The sequence below is a fragment of the Equus caballus genome, chromosome 1, assembly GCF_041296265.1.
Source record: "Equus caballus isolate H_3958 breed thoroughbred chromosome 1, TB-T2T, whole genome shotgun sequence".
Classification (NCBI taxonomy): domain Eukaryota; kingdom Metazoa; phylum Chordata; class Mammalia; order Perissodactyla; family Equidae; genus Equus; species Equus caballus.
The window spans coordinates 148,472,213-148,491,524 of record NC_091684.1 but is presented as its reverse complement, the minus strand read 5'-3'; the positions used below and the strand labels follow the sequence as shown (position 1 = coordinate 148,491,524).

Genomic DNA, 19,312 nt, shown 5'->3' with positions numbered 1-19,312 from the left:
AAGATGAGGCAAATAATCAGGATTTAATTTGTTAATAAGTTGTTCAGCTTCAAGTTAAACCTAGGCAGCAGACATAAAACTTATTAACTGATATTTCTCTTTTAACTGTCAGAGCCACGTGCCTCCTATAATAGAGCATTGTAAATGTACCATGGGAATGACTGACACCATTTGGGGTCGCAAGAGGACTCCCAGAAGAGTTGAGACACAGTTAGGCAAGATTTCTCTAAATGGAAAGAAGAGAGATATCTATAATTTCATCCGGAGAATACCAAAAATATTTTAGAGTGACAAATAAGCTTTCATTCAAGAAAAAGAATTTAAGGAAAGATAACCAGATGATGTACTGTAACTCTGCATAGTTCTTACAGTTCCATCCATCTGCAAACATTTTGTCTTTAAACAGAGGTAGTTGAAAATTAGAAATGAAAATCTTTTCTTTTTTATTATCTTAATGTAACAGTATTTCTTTAGTAACAGAATTATTTTAGAAGCGGACGCTCCATTTCTTTTGAGTATTGGTTTTTAAATTTTTCAAGTATTAAGGTTCTAAATTTGAGTTGAATATCAATCATATTTGGCATTTTCAGACTCTGCAGAGAATTAATTGTTCAAAAATTTTTGTTCTCTTGATACATTAAGAAAAAATAGTTGAGTACTTGCTAAAGCCTGTGTTGAAGTTGCAACATGCTTTAGCTTGATAATAGACTAAAAACAAAGTAACAGAAGGTAACTTAAAAGATATTTCATAGTGAAGGGCAATACAATGCTCATCAAATGTTCCCTTAGTTTTAACTTGTACTCACACTTTATCAGTTTTATGGCCTACATAGTACGTGGTTTCCAAAATCATTCCTTGAAAAAGTCCACTGACTTCAGCTAAGTAAATTTATTTGTAATTCTTTGAGAGGAAAGAATGAAACAGTGCAATCAGATACTGTTCAAAGGAACTACTTCCACTGAAAGTAGAAATAAACTGTGGTAAAGCATAGGAAGAACTGAAGACAGGCAAAAAAAAAAAAATGTGAGGTATGTCCCCAAAGATCTTGCTTGTGGTAAGTGACAGCAATAGTGTTAATGGAATATTTACACCAATCCTAAAAATGGTCTGTTAATAAATAAATGCAAAGTGACCTCACAGAAACCAGTGCTGCTTTGTAAAGTCAAACCTAATCTAGAAAGAATGCTTAATGACACGTGTCGTTGATCACATGTTACTTTAGAACAGAAGAATCCTGGCATCTATAACGATATTTGGGCTGGCAGTTGATACCAAGGCATCAGATTATCTCAAATGAATTTATAGGCTAAAAGTCAGTATGAAAAGATATACCTGAAACTATTCATGATTAGTAAGATTTTGTTATAATATAGTTATTTTTGACTCTGTTTTAAAGGTGCAGCCGGGATACTGCAAAACAACCACAATATAAGGATTTTCACCTGTAGGATGTTTTCAAAGATTTTCTGAGTGTTATCTAAGGCTTCCTTGTGTGAGAGGAATGAGGGAACACAGTCTCTGAAAAGATTTTGGCTTGCCTCAAAATGTGACTTTCATATTTCCTAAATTGAGTGATTCTAATTCTCTTCGAAACAAAATCACTATTATAGTAAGTTGCACAGTGAACCTCCTCTGACAAAATAAGTCTCTTTGATACCACAAAATCTTGTCCTGCCTTGACTAAGGGAAAGATTATAACTCCCTCCAGTTGTATCAATTTGGCTCCACCAGTGGTAGTTTTTGATTTTCTTTCTTGGGATACGTAACCACACCACCAAATCCTATTCTAGTATGGTAAAAGATAACACCCAGAAATCTGACTTAATTCTACCATGTCTCCATACAAACTGGCTAAGGGACTCCAAAATTACATTATTAACCAGGGACTGTTTCTTTCCCCTCCTACTCCCTAGCAGTAACTGGGAGTTCCAAGTTTGGATTTCTCAAAAAAAGATGTGTGAGTTTTGAAGGTGTGCAAGTGATCCACAAACATTACTAATGATTTGAAATATTTTGGATCTTTATAATTGGTGCTAAATCTCATGCTCACTAATCATGATTGCTGTGAAATTTAATAGCACAAGCCCTTTGGCAAAACAGAAGCTAAAGATTATCTACTATCAGCATCCTAAATGCTAAACTAACAATAGCACCATCTAAATAATCCCCATTTTCACTCTATTATGTAAAGACAGAACAATTAAGAACAGTTTCTGACAGCATGTGAAAATAGTTCTTTTGCAATGAGAAATCCTAACTTCAGAATTTGAAGCCAATCTCTGAAATAAACAGACAAAAAAGAACAAGTTATTTCAATTAGTCTATTATCAGGGAATACAAGTGTGCTGTTAGTTTTGCTTCAGGTTTTTGTGTGATAAACGTAACAAATGTTTTAAAATTCTACTTAAAATTAAGCTAAACATTGGAAGTGCCAAGAAAAAAAATCTAAATGAAAATAATCACTACCAAGAGGCAAATAAAATCTTGAAGAAAACCTCAAAACACAACTGAGAACAAATCACATGAACATTCAATCACAATCCTAACGCTTTTTTCCCAGCTCCCCAAGAGTAAACCACTTCTAATTAAAATCAAACTGTGTATTTAAAATTATTAAACTAGAACCAGCAACAGCAAAATACTCCCCCTGCTCTGCTAGTATTTATATTGTACTAATAAAGACAAGAGAATCTTTTTAGCCACTTTAAAAAACAAAATGCTCTACACAGGAACTGAGCGAGCTTTGAGAGTTTAGAGTAAAATTTTCTAAAATAACTTTCATTACTAAGAACAATTAAATTTAAACAGAAATTTGGGAGAAAACTGGACAAGGCACTCAATTTGAAATCTTTGGGTTTAGTCCTTCTTGTTTTAAGCAGAGGTTACAGTGTTACAACATTTTATCTAGTGGTACAATGTCTTACCGAGAAAAATAAAAATGCTTGTTAAACGAACTGAAAGATATAAATTCATTCGTTTATTTATTTCTCTTAGAAACAAAGGACTGTATGTGTTACTAAGGAGAACGTGTTCCAATAACATACTTTTTAATTGAAAATTTAATTACCAGAAGTGGAAACAAAAGGATGTGTATTAGGGCAACAGAATGGGCATTAGTATGAAAATAAAATTTTGAGACATCAGTTTGCTCAAATTGACATTGAATCAGCAAACAGAAGCATTTAAATTTCATTTCTGAGCCCATTTAATAAATCTAGTCCCAGTTAGAATGCCTTTAATGTGCAAAAGCTCAGTGAAAGCAAGTATTCACCATGCAGGACACAGATAGGGTTCCCTTAACCTACTGCCCTCTAGACACATCACTCTCTGTTAAACAGGCAGCTACCGCCAGATGCTCTCGCTAAAAATGGTCACAGATGGTCAGTTCTCCAGTTAACAGAAGATACTGCCCTCTCAATAGCCAAAAATAAGAAGGAAAGGAGTGCGAGCTGTTAACACTTGCTTAGTGAGTTAAACCCATTCGCTTGCTATAAGCTTGGCTAGGCCCCAACAGTGATGTTCTAGAAAAGGAAGACTAGATTCTAGGGCTCTCAGGATTAAAAGGCATCTAACAGGTGATCTAGTCAGCAGCTGTACAATGCCTGAATCCACACAACTGCATCCCCGCTAGTCAGCCGGTCCAGCCATGACTCGGCAACTGCAGGGGTGCACAACCTGCTGTCTAACAAGCAAGCCCTACAGCTGGGACAGAGTTCCCTGTTACCCTGCACTGCCATTAGTCCAACCACTCAGTCTAATGCCACAGGCAGGAAACATGCAGCTACTTTAATAGACAAGTATGCTGACTATAACAAAATTATTGCCTTGTTTATGCATTATAAAGTGATTTTAAGCTGAATTACCCCAAATAGCATACACAAAGGATTTTACAACATAAAAACACAGACAATTTATTTTTAAAACAAAGGCGGAAATAAAGGTTTATAGTATTGAAAACTACTATTGAGAGATGACAAAAAATTCCAACAAAGATCAGTGGGTCGTGTTCTTTATATATACATGCACCTGTAGAAAATTTTTAAATTTTAAAGAATTGTTTTTAATTGACAAACTTTTAATTAAATGTTTTTTTAATCTTTTCACAAGCAGAGCATTATTTTTTTTTCTAATAAATTATTCATCTACTTAGAATAAGCTACCTATATGTTTAGGAAGAGTGTTCTATGAAGCTATTTTTTTTTGTATCTTCAACCTATTTATTGGAAGCATTGAGTTTGATGTGTGGTTTTTTTCATCAACAATTGTCCAAAATGCTGTTTCTTACTCGATACTAAGTAAAATTTGCTTGAATAAATTATATGCATATGAAAAAGGAGAGCACACTGAGAAGCCATGGCTAGAAATAAATGTTGCTGACTTGGGTGGTAGTGGGCTGGGCTAACACCATCTCAGTATCAATGGTTTAAGGAAGGTCACCCTGAAACATATGTAACTTCTCGTCGTTTATAAAGCTGTGTGACAGAGATCAATAGTGAAACTTATTTAACCAAATGCAGATTAAATTAAAATCCAACAAAACAAGATTATATGCAAAATGTCATCTGGAGAACTATGGCAAAGAACCAGAGGATGGGGTTGTGTGTCCCTGTGCCTGAAAAATGGATTCCCACCACTGCTTCTCACTGCACAGGGACTAAAGTCAAATGCTGCTCTCACAGCTTGTGCTGCCGTGAGGTCAAGAAAGTAAATGGAGAAGCCCATGGCGGGACCACTGTGCCCCTTCCCTTCCCGTATTGCAAAGGGCAGTCTGTGACAGGGAAGGCCAGGGTGTTTTTGTAAAAGTCCAATATGTGCGGAAGGTGCAGTAATAATTCAGTAGGAATTTGTTTGGTAATCATAATTAAAGTTTCTGCTTTGTACTTAAGGGTGAAAATCTACTCACAAGCCACAACTGGCTAGGTACGCATTTTACACCTTGAGTATATATCTGTTTGTATGTGTTTATTGCAGATATAGATTTCTTTACTTCCTTTTAAACACGCTTACATCATGAAATTCTTTCACTCTGCAAAGATAGCACGAACAGGGAATAAAAAGTCTTTCAGAACTCTGATGAACCCAAACACAAAGTTAAGTGCATTTTCCTCTAGTGTTTCTGCATTAGAGCTACATAAATATTTACACTTACATGGGTCATATGTAAGAGCATTATTTGGTGCATAATTTACATATATTTTACACACGTAAAATAATGCACCTACATAGCACTCTCAGGCAATTTCTAACCTAAACCTTAATTATTGTGTCTTGTCTGATCATTTGGTGATATTCTTATTTTACATTCCTATTCTACATCCACCACACCCCCACAATAATTGATCAGGATCTCACTCCACCAGAAGTAAACTTTAGAAAGAAACGCAGATGCCCAGCAGTGGGGGAAAGAAAGAAAGATAACATAGTTATGTGACATTTTGCCAGTTTACTCACAACAGTGAGTCAAAGACCAGTCGCTGACTTAAGCAATAGGATATACACAGTGCTATAGTAAAGGCAATTATTTTCCTTTTGCCACTAAGTCAGTTTTTGCGCCATACATCCAACCACTTTCCCCAAATTGGTCTGAGAGGAAGGGAAAAAGGAAAAGCGCAGCACGGGCTCACTCACCTAAACCACTGAGAGTGTAGACAAGGTCACTGGTACCCAAGAAAATGGGTCCATTCTCCTGCTGCCCTTCTTCCTTGTAGTACAGCTTGTAGCCCTGAATGGTTGCTGTGTCCTCAGCATCTTGCTGCCACTTCACAGAAATGGTGGTACAGTTCAGAGGCTCCAGATGTAACTCTGGGGATTTAGGGGCTAGAAAAATCCACCAGAAATGTAAGTATAAAAAAATCTATAATTCACATGAAAACACAGGATAGGCAGATCTCGGTCTTAAGCCAACAGCTTCAAAAAAGTTCAATTCCAACTATTATACCTTAACCTACCTCTCAAAATTTCACAATGGTATTAAACTTTGACACAGAATTGAAAACATCAAATACTATATAAAAAAAGACTACATAGACCTTATGTGAAAATAAGAACAAAATATCTATATTTGTATATTTTAATTTTTTTCAAAGAGGCAGTTAAGTACTAATTTTGAACATCCAATATTCTTCTGTGATAGATGAACAAGTATTATTAATCAATTAACAACAACAATATAACCAGTCATGTTAAATTCCACATTAGTAAAATAGGAGAGCATAGAACTCCCTAGTCTTATGGTCTTACTATTAAACTGATGATTTAAAAAACATATGGAGGGGCCAGCCCAGTGGTGCAGTGGTTAAGTTTGCATGCTTCACTTCTGCGGCCTGGGGTGTGCGGGTTTGCATCCCGGGTGCAAACCTGCACAACACTCAGGCCATGCCGTGGCAGCATCCGACATACAAAGTAGAGGAAGGTTGGCATAGATGCTAGCTCAGGGACAATCTTCCTCAAGCAAAAAAAAAAAAAAAAGAGGAAGATTGGCACAGATGTAAGCTCAGGGCCAAGCTTCCTCACCAAAAACAAACAAAAAATATGGCAAAATATAAATTAGGTCTCTATTAATATGTAACTTCTGGCAATTCAGTTTGATTTGGACCAATCTGTCTCTGAAGGATTTATTAAGCAAACTAATAGTGTAACCAAAAGTTTTATACAACAAGTCCTATGCAAAAAGGGACTCGTATTCTTCCTCAATAGTCTTTAGAAATTTACCTTTCACACTTGTAGCTTTGGGTGTCCTGTGTGAAGTCCACACTGACGACTCTCCCAGCCCCACTCTGGTGGCAGCAGTAATCCGCACCAGGTAGACACTATCAGGTTTCAGGCCCTCCAGAAGGTACTCATGCATGGTCCCCGGGAGCTCCAGAACTTGGATGGAATTCTCAGTGCTGAGGCGGAAGGACAGGCGATACAGCACCACTTGGCCCCGCCGGTATTTGGCTGGGATTGGCAGCCAGGAGATGAGAATATCGGTGGGACTTCGACTTGTCAAGCTAATTTCAGGAGGTCTCAGGGGAACTGCTCATACGAGAAAACAGCTTGCTTATAAATATTTACAATCAAAATTGTCAATCAGCACACCAGTATTTATTGAATTCTCTTAATAGCAACACGTAACATCAGACAAAATAGATACTTTCAGCCCTAGCAGAGGTTTTCTGTCAGACTACAAACCAGAAAAAAGAAGGAAAAATAATAAAGAAGGACCAAGTATAGAAAACCAAAGAAAACAAGGTTTTCACCATTATTGTTGTGATTGTTTTATTGGTTTTGGGGATGAATATGAGATGACTTAATACTCATACAAATATGAGAATACTTCTCAAATAATCCCACCAAAATGACTTAGGAATAAGGAAGAGAGAATTATGCAAGAGTGAGGAAGCTCAGGACACGAGGGTTCTAACCTGGCAAACAATATTTGACAGTGTAAGAGTTGCATCTTAAAAATTAGTGTGAATTTTGTCTTCCTACTTATGATATATGGCGTTTAATATGAAAAAACGTTTTTCCTCTAAATAATTTGAATACAACCTGTACTCCAGGAAAACGAGGCAAGTACCCTGGAAGGCAGACTAGGATTAGGAGTTAGGACGGGTTCTAGAGTTAGCCTCTGTGTGCTTCCATCCTTGTTCTACCACCTAGTCCACTGTGTGATCTTGGCCAAATGAACTCCTTCGGATATAAAATGAGGATAATAATAATAGCTCCCTCTACAGTCCTTCCCATCTCAGTTAATGGCAATTACATGTCCAGCTGATCAAGTGTCATCCTTGACTTGGTGTCATCCTTGACTCCTCCACCGACTCCACATTCAACCCTGAGGCTCCACCACTTCCACTGCCACCCTGTTGGTCCCTGCCACCATCCTCTTTAACCTTTATCATTGTGACAGCCTCCTACCAGATCTCCCTGCTTCTGCCCCTGTCCCTAGCATCTATTCTCAGCACATTAGCTGTTAAAATGCAAGTCAGATCTTGTCACTCTTCTGCTCAAAACAGCTCCCATTTCACTCAAAGTAAAAGCCAGTCTTCACTGTGGCTTCACACAAACCCCTATCCTTACATGGCCGGCTCCTCATTAATTCTCTGCCTCATCTCCGACTGCTTTCCACTCGCCCCCTCCACTCCAGCCATGCTTGTGCTTCAGGCCCTTAGCAAACTCCACTTCCTCTGCCTAGAATGTGCTTCCCCCAGTCATCCGCCTGGCCAGCTCCCTCACTTTCAATTACTTCAGGCCTTCACTCAGATGTCACCTACTCAGGGAGCCCCACTTTGGTGACTCTGTCTAAAGTTTCAAACCATCCCAATGTTTCATACTCCCTTCTCTGCTTTTTCCCCTTCTCCTCAACACTTACCACTATCTAACACAGTATATAACTGACTGTTTGCCTTGTTCTTCTGCCCCTCTCCCACTAGAAAGAAAGCTCTACAAAGTCAGAGACAATTTTTCTCTCTTTTGTTCACAACTAAATACTGAATAGCACATAGCAGGTACTCATTAAATATCTGTTGAATGAATTAAACAATAGATGGAAAAGGGACAATCAATTTATGAAGCACTTCTGAGTCCTTTATGTGTATGAATTCATTAATTCTCACAAAAACTCGATGAAGGAAGTGGCATTATCATTGCTATATCTGAGGAAACTGGGGTACAAAGAGGTCAAATCACTTGCCCAAAGTCACACAGCTTCTAAGTGAAGGAGCAGATCTGGGCAGACCATACAGAGCCCACATTCTTTTTTTTTTTTTTGAGGAAGATTAGCCCTGAGCTAACTACTGCCAATCCTCCTCTTTTTGCTGAGGAAGCCTGGCCCTGAGCTGACATCCGTGCCCATCTTCCTCTACTTTATAAGCGGGACGCCTACCACAGCATGGTGTGCCAAGCAGTGCCATACCCGCACCTGGGATTGGAACCGGTGAACCCCGGGCCGATGAGAGACAGAATGCGCGAACTTAACCGCTGCGCCTCCGGGCCAGCCCCGAGCCCACATTCTTATCCCCAATCTCTTCTATAACTATAGTTCCCCTATTGCGGGGTTATGTAGGGATTAAATGAGATAATGTAGGGAAGGTTTTTAGAACAGTCAGGGCTAAGAGCTCCACAAGTGTTCATTGTATCTGCTGTGCACTGCTGTGCACCTCGGAGACCCACACATCTCAGTTTGAGAAATATGGGCTTAGGCAATGGGAAGACATCAGTGAAGAAATTTGAAAAGCATTGTCAAAAGGTCTGTATATTATCCAGAAAGCTATATGAAACTTCATTAAATAAAAAAGTTGCAGAGTAAGGAAAGGTTTAAAGGAGAAAAACTTTTGAGATCCTAACTTAACTGGAATTCGCAAGCTTTAACAAGTAGCTTGCTATGCTTAGATTTATTTTCCTCAAGGATATAGGGGGAATACTCCTTATACAGCAAAAATACCCAAAACAAAACACTAGCCTGTTTCAACTTAGACAGACATGTCAGAGGTTGTCAAATGTAATGAGATAACTAGAGAGGTCATGTGTATTATGGCTCATTCTAAAATGGAACAGACTCTTAAATGAAAACTGAAATATGGAATTCAGCATCCAGATAAGTGATAATTTTTTCATTTAATCAAACTCTGAACTTATAAACATCTAAATAAGTGGCATTATAGAGATCTAAGTATGAGATCTAGGACCAAATGAACAAATAAAAAGATTTGGGAATCGTTAATATAAAAATGTTTGAAAACTAAGGGTGGACTATTTCTTGAGGATAAGAAAACATTTGTAAAGGTAGAATAGTATAATTAAGTATATGTTTAATAATTCCCTTTTCACTCTGCAGGGTGAAAAACAGGCCTTCCAGAGCCCTGGAGAGAGAGAGAGAGATGAAAAGTCAGAGGAGGAGATCAGCTCTCCAGGACTATCTTAGTGGATGGAATTTCCCACCATCATAGGAGTATATGGAGGCTTGCCCTCAAATGGACTGCAACTCAATTTCTAACCCACCACCAGGTAACAAACTGAATGAGTAATACTTTCTTCTTTAAGTAGAATAAGCATATTGTATCTAAAAATAAACCAACTGCTATCTGATTACCTAAGAATTTTTTTTAACTGACAAGTACTAAATTTCATAAACTCTCAGTTTCAGAAGTCCAATATTTCTGACGTGCAGTCATTACACACACTCCATATGTAACTGTCATATTTATTCACGCCTAGAGACTCTCACACTTTCTTCTATTCAGTAAAAAAAAATTGCAATGTATTTACAATTTAAACAAGGAAACTTGAATAAAAAATAATGATAATACAAGAATTTTATTATTAAGATTTATATCACAGATCATAAACAAGTGTTTATCCTTATCTTGTTACTGTCAAAAAGCGAGTTATATTTAAAATGGTAGGTTAGCCTGTTTAACACACGTGCTTTTATAACCAAAAAGGGGATATTTTCTCTAATTTAAAACACATCTATTCACTGAAATGGATTAAACATATGAATGTTCATATTTAAATGACCTAGAATCATGTTTCCTTACCATCCTCTAAAGTATTCTGTGTCACATGGTCGGACATCTGGCTGGCTCCCATTGGCATATATGCCACAATGTAGAAAGTATAATTGCTGGCAGGTTCTAAGTCATCGATAATATAATGAGTTGTGTCATTTCCGATGACTACTTGATACTCTTCATTATTTAAACCTACATTAAAGAATCAGTGTTTAAAAATTATGAATATTCAAAATAAAATTAACAAGACCATTTTCCTTCACTGTGAAACACTGCTCCTTGGGTCTAATGTCTGTTATTCTTTGGTGATCATTTAAAAAAGGTGAATAAGAAGGTCTTTATTTTCTAAAAGTAACCATGTCTTGCTACAAGCCACTAGTTTGCATTTTTCTCGAATAAATCAAACTGAAAATAATTAATCTTCTCTAAATTTCATTTAACATCTAGTCAAACCCACAGCAGAGACGATATAAAACAGTAACACAACAGAGCTTAACACTACAGAATACTGTAGCTCATGCCAGGGTAAATTTTACTTAAACTCATGGCTGCTTTTTTCTTTTAAATATAAATGGAGAGACAGTAGGGAATGTAATGGCTTTACTCTTTATAAAAACAAACCATACCAAAAGTTGTCCTGCAAAAGATCTCATTTTGCCCCTAGAGATTCTATTAAATTTGACTGACACAAGTTGTTCTTTTATTTATACTGAAAGCAAAAGAACTGGGAGGCACAGAACGTGCTTCGAAACCCTTTGTTCCACAATGAGTTTTCTTTTTTTTTTCCCCCAAAGAGGAAAAAACTCTCAGCCATAAAATCTTAATAAAATATGCATGGCAAGGTATAGAAGAGGATTTGTCTTTGTGGCATTTAATTCCTACAGAGCAAACCTGTAAAGCGGAACAAGAGCACAGGCAGCTACTGTGCTTTGCGAACAATTCACAGCAAATGCATGTCAACTTAATCAAAACTCTCTAAGGACGGAGCCCCTTCTCCCCACACTGGATTTATAAACAAAACAGAAGGCAAATTCCACTATTAAGTTTTCCCACATTTCTGAATTAACTTGATAGCATTTTAATTAGACAAGATTACAGGCATTTCACAACAGACTGGCTAATGGCTCGTTAATTAGGAACTGCATGGTGCGATTTCTGACCTACCAAACAAGGTCCTTGAGTTCGAATTAAAAAGCCTTGTTCGGTCCCTGAATAGACCACTGAGCCGCATGGGGAGGCTCTAATGAAACAACCATAATAGCAAACGAGAGCGGTCTCCACCAAAACCAGCATTCCTTTTACCTTCCTAAATCTCTAAAAAGGGAATTAACATACTCCAACATGCTCAGTTAGCAGACTTTCATTCTTCTTGCTACCATGAACCCTGATTTAAATTCAAAATATTCCTTTTCAAAATACTACTTCAAAGTACAAAAAACAAACAACAACAAACCACCTGTTTCTACACACAATTTTATTCTATCACCATTCTTTAGGGGTTTGAATGTTTTTTAACATCTACTGCAAAAAAGCTAGGCTGTCTGTGTATACAACTAAACCTCCACTGTGGTTTCTATGAGAAACCAATACAGAAATCTCTAGGATTTATAAGTATTTTTTCCTTTTCCTCTATTTTTTTTTTTTTTTTGCCAAAAGAAAATAGGAGGATAAAATAGATTCCAGAAATGGAACTAAGAGTTCTGAATAAAAATTTTAAGATAGATTTGATTTCTACTTTTATATAATAAATGAGATAGCAATAAAGAGTAGTGTCCTGTTCAATTTTCAGAGAGTTCTATACGATTTCAGAAAACATTCAAAATATATAAAATCAAATTCTGGGGAATTTGATAATGTTTACTTTCCCTCTTAAAAATAACAGGCTATAGTGACTAGAGTTCACCATACTATTTTATTAAGCAATTACACCATTGCTGCTATCTAACTGCATGCTTAAGTTGGTATATTAAGTCTTAGTTAAGGAATTTATATCTTGGCCAGAATAAAATTCCTAAGTATACCACTCTTGTAATTTTTAGCAGGCACAGGTGATAAGTCTAGACAGAAAAATCTTAAAGTATACTTATACACACAACATGTACAAGAAAAATTTAGCAAAAATTGATAGACAGGTGATAGATTATTTTATTAAGAGACATAAATGCCATAGAACTTCAAAAACATTTTGTGGATTATGTGAGACATCATTCACACTGAAAACAAATCCTTGATAGCAAGTAGTACTTAAAAATAAACACTCCTCAGGGCCAGCCCCGTGGCCAAGTGATTAAGTTCGTGCGCTCCGCTTTAGTGGTCCAGGTTTCACCAGTTCGCATCCTGGGCGCGGACCTGGCACCGCTCACCAGGCCATGCTGAGGAGGTGTCCCACACAGCACAACCAGAAGGACCATAACTACAAGATACAACTACATACTGGGGGGCTGTAGGGAGGAGAAGAAGAAAAAATAAAAATAATAAAAAAATAAAAACACTCCTCAAACTGCTTACCTTCTGCTTTCATGTAGTGCACAGAATAAGCGATGACTTTGTCTGAATTATAAAGTGGCCTCTCCCAAGCTAAAAGGATGGCTGAACTTGACATGGTTTCAGCATGCACATTATAGGGAGCACTGGGTCTGTCTTCTGACATTACTACAGTCAGTCTGGCTCTAGATAAAATAGATCCTTGACTGTTCTCAGCCATGCACTGATAAATAGCATCATCTTCAGGAATAATCTGGTTAATTACCAATTTACTGAGGAAAGAAAAAAATTATTTCTGTGAAAAATTCTAAGAATGATGTAAAATAAACTATTGCTAAGTGCACTCTCATTTTAAATGACAAAAGTTACTAAGAACAAAAACCGTGTAATCAGCCTTACTGAAAAATCTATATGACTTGCTTAAAATTACTCATTTTCTGAGTCTACATAAGTGAGTACTTGTGATATCCAAATCCTGTTTGCTTTAGGTGACAGCTTAATCTTTACTAAAAATTTGGTTTTTCTTGAGAAAGTATACTACTCTGTAATAGCATCTAATTTATATAATATTGTAAGGTTACATAAAATTCAGGTCAACAAAAATTTTTAAAGTTTTGCTCAATATATGAGAATGTTACAAGAAGATTCATAAAAATGAGTTCTTAAAATCATTAAGTTTGAATTGTGGAGGAATTCTTAGAGTTTCAATTACTTCCTTCTAATTTCTTCATTTTATGGAAGAAGAAACTGAGACCCCAACAGGTTAATATGCTTGCTAATAACTTAGCTAGTGGCTTACGAGCTCTAGAACCCAGGTCTGGGGAACTATCATTCATTTCATTAAAATCTACCACTTTCACAACCCACATATAAAATACAAAAGATCTAAGGTGTGCTAAGGATATAATTTTAATTTCTTATTTTAGTTTAAAACACCAAGATAATTTAGGTATCTGATGTTGCAATTATAAACATTTCATGTACACATTACTAAAGCCATTATATCTTATCTAAAATAGCAGCAAAGTAACATAGCCTACCTGTTGTACATTTTAATTCTACCATTTGAATGTATCTTCCTTCCGTTTTTCAACCATGACATTTTGGGTGAGGGGATTCCTTCTGCCTGACATACAAATCGAGCAGTGCCAGCTCGAGGCCTCGTTAAACTTTCTGGCCATTCGACAAATGAAGGAGGAGCTATTTTTAAAGAAAAAAGAAAAAAGTATTTCTATAGTCCCAATAGGAATGATACAAAGAGTCAAGGAAGAGTACAGCAAATGACACAAGTCCCATCCTTGAAAATATCTGACATTCCGAGCCTCCTGTCTACACTCTACATATATCTATCCAGATGCCTTCTCCCTGCCTGGTTCAGTTAGATGCCTACTTCCTCCAGACTTTCCCTACAGAGACCACCTATATAAACACACTATAAATATGTGTACCATAATCCTACTTAACTAAGCCCAATACAGAGCCACTTACGAATGCATATAGACAATCAACAGATTAGATTTTTAGATTGGTGAATGGGTATATGGATTTGTGGGCGGGTGAGAAGGAGACAAAAGGGAAGCTTAAATAAAGGAACATAATGATATGCAGGCAAGCAGGATGATAACTTCAGAATGACAGTTATATTTTAACATAGGGCTTTAATTTTCTCCTAAAATTCATCCTTGGGTTACGATGCTTCCTATCAATGCTACAAAATTCAAGAAAGGTGGAGGTAAGCTATGAATGAAATAAAACAGCAAAGGTTAAAATGTAAGAATGCAAGAAAACATACCTAATACAGTTAACGTTGCCATGGCAACAGTAAAGTTTCGTGTGCCTGGGGTAGTGGCCCGACAAACATATACTCCAGCATGTTGCAGCTTGACATCAGATATCATGAGATTACCATTTCCAAGTACCCGAGTATTAAAGACATCAATGGACTTGTGATCTATTTCAAAGAGATACTTCAGTTGTCAATGTAACATATGATCTAAAATTATGTCAAAAATTTTCTATCCAATTATATCATAAAAGCATAAAGTTCTCTATACCAGAACTTTTTCTCTACACACTGAAATGTCAAAAAGTTAAAAGAAAGGCCACTTAAATGCCAAACATGTGTTTTGTATATAAAATAAACATTTTATGAGTTTCATTTGAAGGAACAAAGTTTAAAGAAGACTTTTTTTTCCTGAGAAGACTTACCAAGACGGCTCCAAGAAATGATTGGTTTGGGATTTCCAATGGCCACACATTCCAAAACAACAGTCTGATGAAGAGATGTCGTTATATTCTGTGGACCTGCTATAATGGTTGGTGTGTGAAAGGATTTAGACTCCTTAGCTTTGGGGAGGAAAAGGCAGAATATAAAAATAAATTAAAAATAAGATAAGTAAAATGAGCTAAAATATTCTTAAGTTATTCACTTTTTTAAAAAACAACCTTATTGAGATATAACTCACATAATAAACAACTCACCCATTTTAAGTGTATAATTCAAGGATTTTTAGTATTTTCAGAGTTGTGCAACTATTCCCACAATCATTTAAGAACATTTTCATCATCCCAAAAAGAAACTCTATAACCATTAGACTCCCCAGTCTCCTCTCCCCATAGCCCGGCAACCACTAAACTACTTCCTGTCTCTCTGGATTTGCCTATTCTAGGTATTTCATAAAAAAGGAAGCATACATTTTTACAGCTTTTTGTGACCAGTTTCTTTCCACTCAGCATAACAGAATAATATTTAATTATATGGACAGAATACATTTTATTTATTCACTTAGTTGATGGACATTTAGGTTGTTTCCATATCATTGACCTTTTTCTTTGAGGAAGATTAGCCCTGAGCTAACATCTGCCAATCTTCCTCTTTTTACTGAGGAAGACTGGCCCTGAGCTAACATCCGTGCCCATCTTCCTCTACTTTTTATGTGGGACGTCTACCACAGCACGGCGTGCCACGCGGTGCCATGTAAAACCCCGGGCCGCCAAAGTGGAATGTGTGCACTTAACCACTGCGCCACCGGGCCGGCCCCTCATTCACTTTTAATTGGGATTCAAACATTAGTTTAATAATTTCAGTAATCTTGTTAGGAATTTATGTTACAGTGGGGAGAAGGGAAGGAGTGTGACAGTGCTTTTGTCTTTATCTGCTTACCAGGAAGCTAACAGATACTATCTGAAATTAAAACACAGCATTGAAAACGTAATTTCGGTCTCAATGTTTTTCAAGATTTTTTTTAACCTTAAAGGATCATTTAGCAAGTAATATCTCCTGTGAAGAGTAAACACGTGAAGTTCAACAATGTCTTTACTCCAGGTTTTCCTCCACTATATTCAAGTAAATTTAAATTAATTAGTTAAAAATAAAACCTAGCATCTATGTCTAATTCTATCTTAATAAAGTATGTATTTCTTTCTTCATGTTCATCTCTCTAGTTTGTTTCCCTTCTAACTATACTCATGTATGGCATGGCAAAATACATAAAGTTATGTTCACTTACTGTTAACAATGATAATTTCTGGATACCGGAATTGGGGACACTCCTATATCTTTGTACTTTTTTACATTGTTTAATGCAAAAAATTTTCTATTTTTCACTTTTACACACATTATTCTTTATAATAAGCATGCATCATTTTAAAAAATGCAAATTATGATTTTTTTTAAAACAACAAACAAAAAGACACCAAACTGGAAACAAATATATCTTTACTGACAAGGGACAATTCTGGTGGAAATGGATGATTATTATTCTCTTTTTTATACTTTATATTTTAAAAACAAAAGTGAAATATTTACAGAACAAATATTCCATCTTTCTTAAAGACACTGATATAACATAAAACAAGTTAGCCCATAAAAGAAGAGTTAATAGATTAAAAAATGACCATTTTCCAAATAGAGCACACTAATTTAAATGAAAATAAAGGACTACTTTATGGCATACTGCTATAGACAGAGGAGAACAGTTAATAGCTGGGCCAATAAAAACTGAAAAAACAACTTCTGTGTGGTACCTGGAATCACTGTTAGAGAGGCCTCCACACTCTTACGCCTGTGGGCTACAGTAGCAGCAACACAACGGTAATTTCCAGCATCCCCGTGGCCAACGTCATAGATCTGCAATACTCCTGTTGGCAGGGTAGTTATCCTGTTACGAGAAGAAAGATGATTAAACTCTTTGTAGTAGCCTTTATATTTTATTTTAACATACATTCTGTAAGATTTAATATACTCAACCTTTTTAAAGTGCCAGATGCAATACTTTAAAGACCTTTTAAAACACTAGCTTGATTCAGCTGTTCCCATTTGAGTCAATACAGCTCTCTAGCACATAAATAATCAGGCAGTACGTGGTTTGTAAAATCTATCAGTCTAATTTTACAGAGTCTCATTTGACGTAATACCTTAGATTTAGCTAACTGGTGGTCTCGACCTTAGTATAATTTTTTCAAATTCCTGATTTCTCACCTATTAATATTGATGTATTCTCCAAGACACATCTGAACATAAGTTTTTTTTAAAAAGCACTTCCTTGAATAAATTCTTCCATCTCAGTGCCCTACCATTTTAGCAAATGATTTTTGCTACTCATGAGGACAGGAATCAAACTTTTTGAAGTTGCTATCAAGTTCTTGATCCTTAAACCTCAACACCTTCAGAGCACTAGGGATGTGTGCAAGTGTGCGTATATAGTCGAGAGGAGATTAGGAAATGGAAGGTAGAGAAAGAAGTGGGCAGCTACCCGGGTGTACATTGGATACCCTCACACCAGTACTGCTATTGCCAGCAGTGAAAATGTAATTTGGTTTCCTAAATCCTTGGGCTGCAATCCAGGTACTCAGGTGGCCCCATGGTTGGAAAAGACGTTTGAGGAAAAGAACAAAGCAGTAAGATAGGCTATCTGAATTCTGATCTGAACCCAAAAGCCAGGAATTATGCCCCATGTGCCAGAGACTGATGATCTTTGCCTAAGTTTGTAAAGTCTTCAAGAAGTTGATTATTGCTACCATAAATGAAAATGAGCTCCATAATGGTCTTTCCCCCTGTATAGTCTCATGAGGAAGTCTTCATTACTCCTGCATCATCTCCAAAGACAAAAGCTGCATTTACCTGTCCGTAGTTACAGGTAGGGTTGTCCGGTTTAATTCCCATGTTATGACTGCAGGAGGGTTTGATGAAATCTTGCATGCAAATCTAGCAACTCCACCTTCTTGGACCTCAGTAGAAACTGGTTGAACTTCAAATGCAGAAATAGCTATAAGATAAAAGTTTGACAAATTCAGAATAAGCACGTGTACTATTATATTGCACTATACTTGGAAATAACATTATGCTAGATATTATTTATCAGACTTGAACTCCTGCCCAGAGGTAAGACCAACTCAGGCAACACACAGATAATTTAGGGAATAATTTTGGAAAAACCACCAGACAGTTGCCCAGCTCAAGGAGTCTAGTCTTTCCCAGGATGAAATTCTAAATGAGTTCTCAAGAAACTTATGACCTACTTGGAGAAGAAAAATTAACATAACTGAAACAAATAAACAATGATGGTATGTAATTACATACCAAATTACGTAGTACAAGCTTCAAATACTACTGTATTTCAGAGGAGAGGGAAATCGGTAAAGACAGATTAGACAGATAAGAACCATTTACAGGGATTGTTTTGAATTGAGTTTTGAAGAATCCATTGGGTTAGGTGGAAGGGGAAAAAACAAGACATTCCCAAGTGAATAACACGAAGGCAAGCACAGAAGAGAGAGATGTGTTCACAGGACTGTAAGGAAACAACCAGGACTAACTACTGTAGACTATTTCAGATTAAGGGTTCATGGAAGAGTGGAATGAGAGCAGAGATAAAGCAGATTAATACCATGGTACAAATTAAGACATCACTGAAAATTTTTGAGCAAAAGAGTGTCAGGATAATAGTCATATCTGGGAAAAATTAATCAGGCACTGTTACACAGGATGGATTGAAAAAAGAAGAGCCTCAAGTCTAAAGACCCACAGATTGTTTAAATAGGAATGATGGACCTGGGTGGTGGCAGTGAGAATGGTCAGATTCTACAGACATATTAACGAAAACAGAAGACTTGGTGCTTACTGGACACAGATATGTCACTCTGTGTTTGGAATCTAATGAAGGTGGTAATGATGGAGCAGAATGAGAAAGGAGAGAGAGAAGACAAATGGTGTGTCTGACGAATACAAGGTAGAGAGACTCAAGAGACTATTTTTAGACTCGTGTATTTCCAAAGTGGAGATAGATAAATCGTGAAGTGTTGATATTTTCTAGAGATAATATTTCTTTGC

The 19,312-nt window shown here is 36.6% G+C and overlaps 1 protein-coding gene across 1 annotated transcript in view; it reads right to left on the bottom strand.

The window, feature by feature from the left end:
- Window positions 1–19,312, bottom strand: part of PRTG (protogenin) — a 117,579-nt gene that overhangs the window by 48,606 nt on the left and 49,661 nt on the right. The window contains exons 3-11 of the mRNA XM_023616918.2: window positions 18,104–18,248; window positions 17,008–17,141; window positions 15,190–15,327; window positions 14,774–14,932; window positions 14,022–14,181; window positions 13,006–13,253; window positions 10,525–10,689; window positions 6,713–7,018; window positions 5,630–5,818 (exon numbers count right to left, since the gene is read on the bottom strand). Of these exons, the coding sequence (XP_023472686.1) occupies window positions 5,630–5,818; window positions 6,713–7,018; window positions 10,525–10,689; window positions 13,006–13,253; window positions 14,022–14,181; window positions 14,774–14,932; window positions 15,190–15,327; window positions 17,008–17,141; window positions 18,104–18,248 (1,644 nt within the window). The remainder of the gene's footprint in view (window positions 1–5,629; window positions 5,819–6,712; window positions 7,019–10,524; window positions 10,690–13,005; window positions 13,254–14,021; window positions 14,182–14,773; window positions 14,933–15,189; window positions 15,328–17,007; window positions 17,142–18,103; window positions 18,249–19,312) is intronic.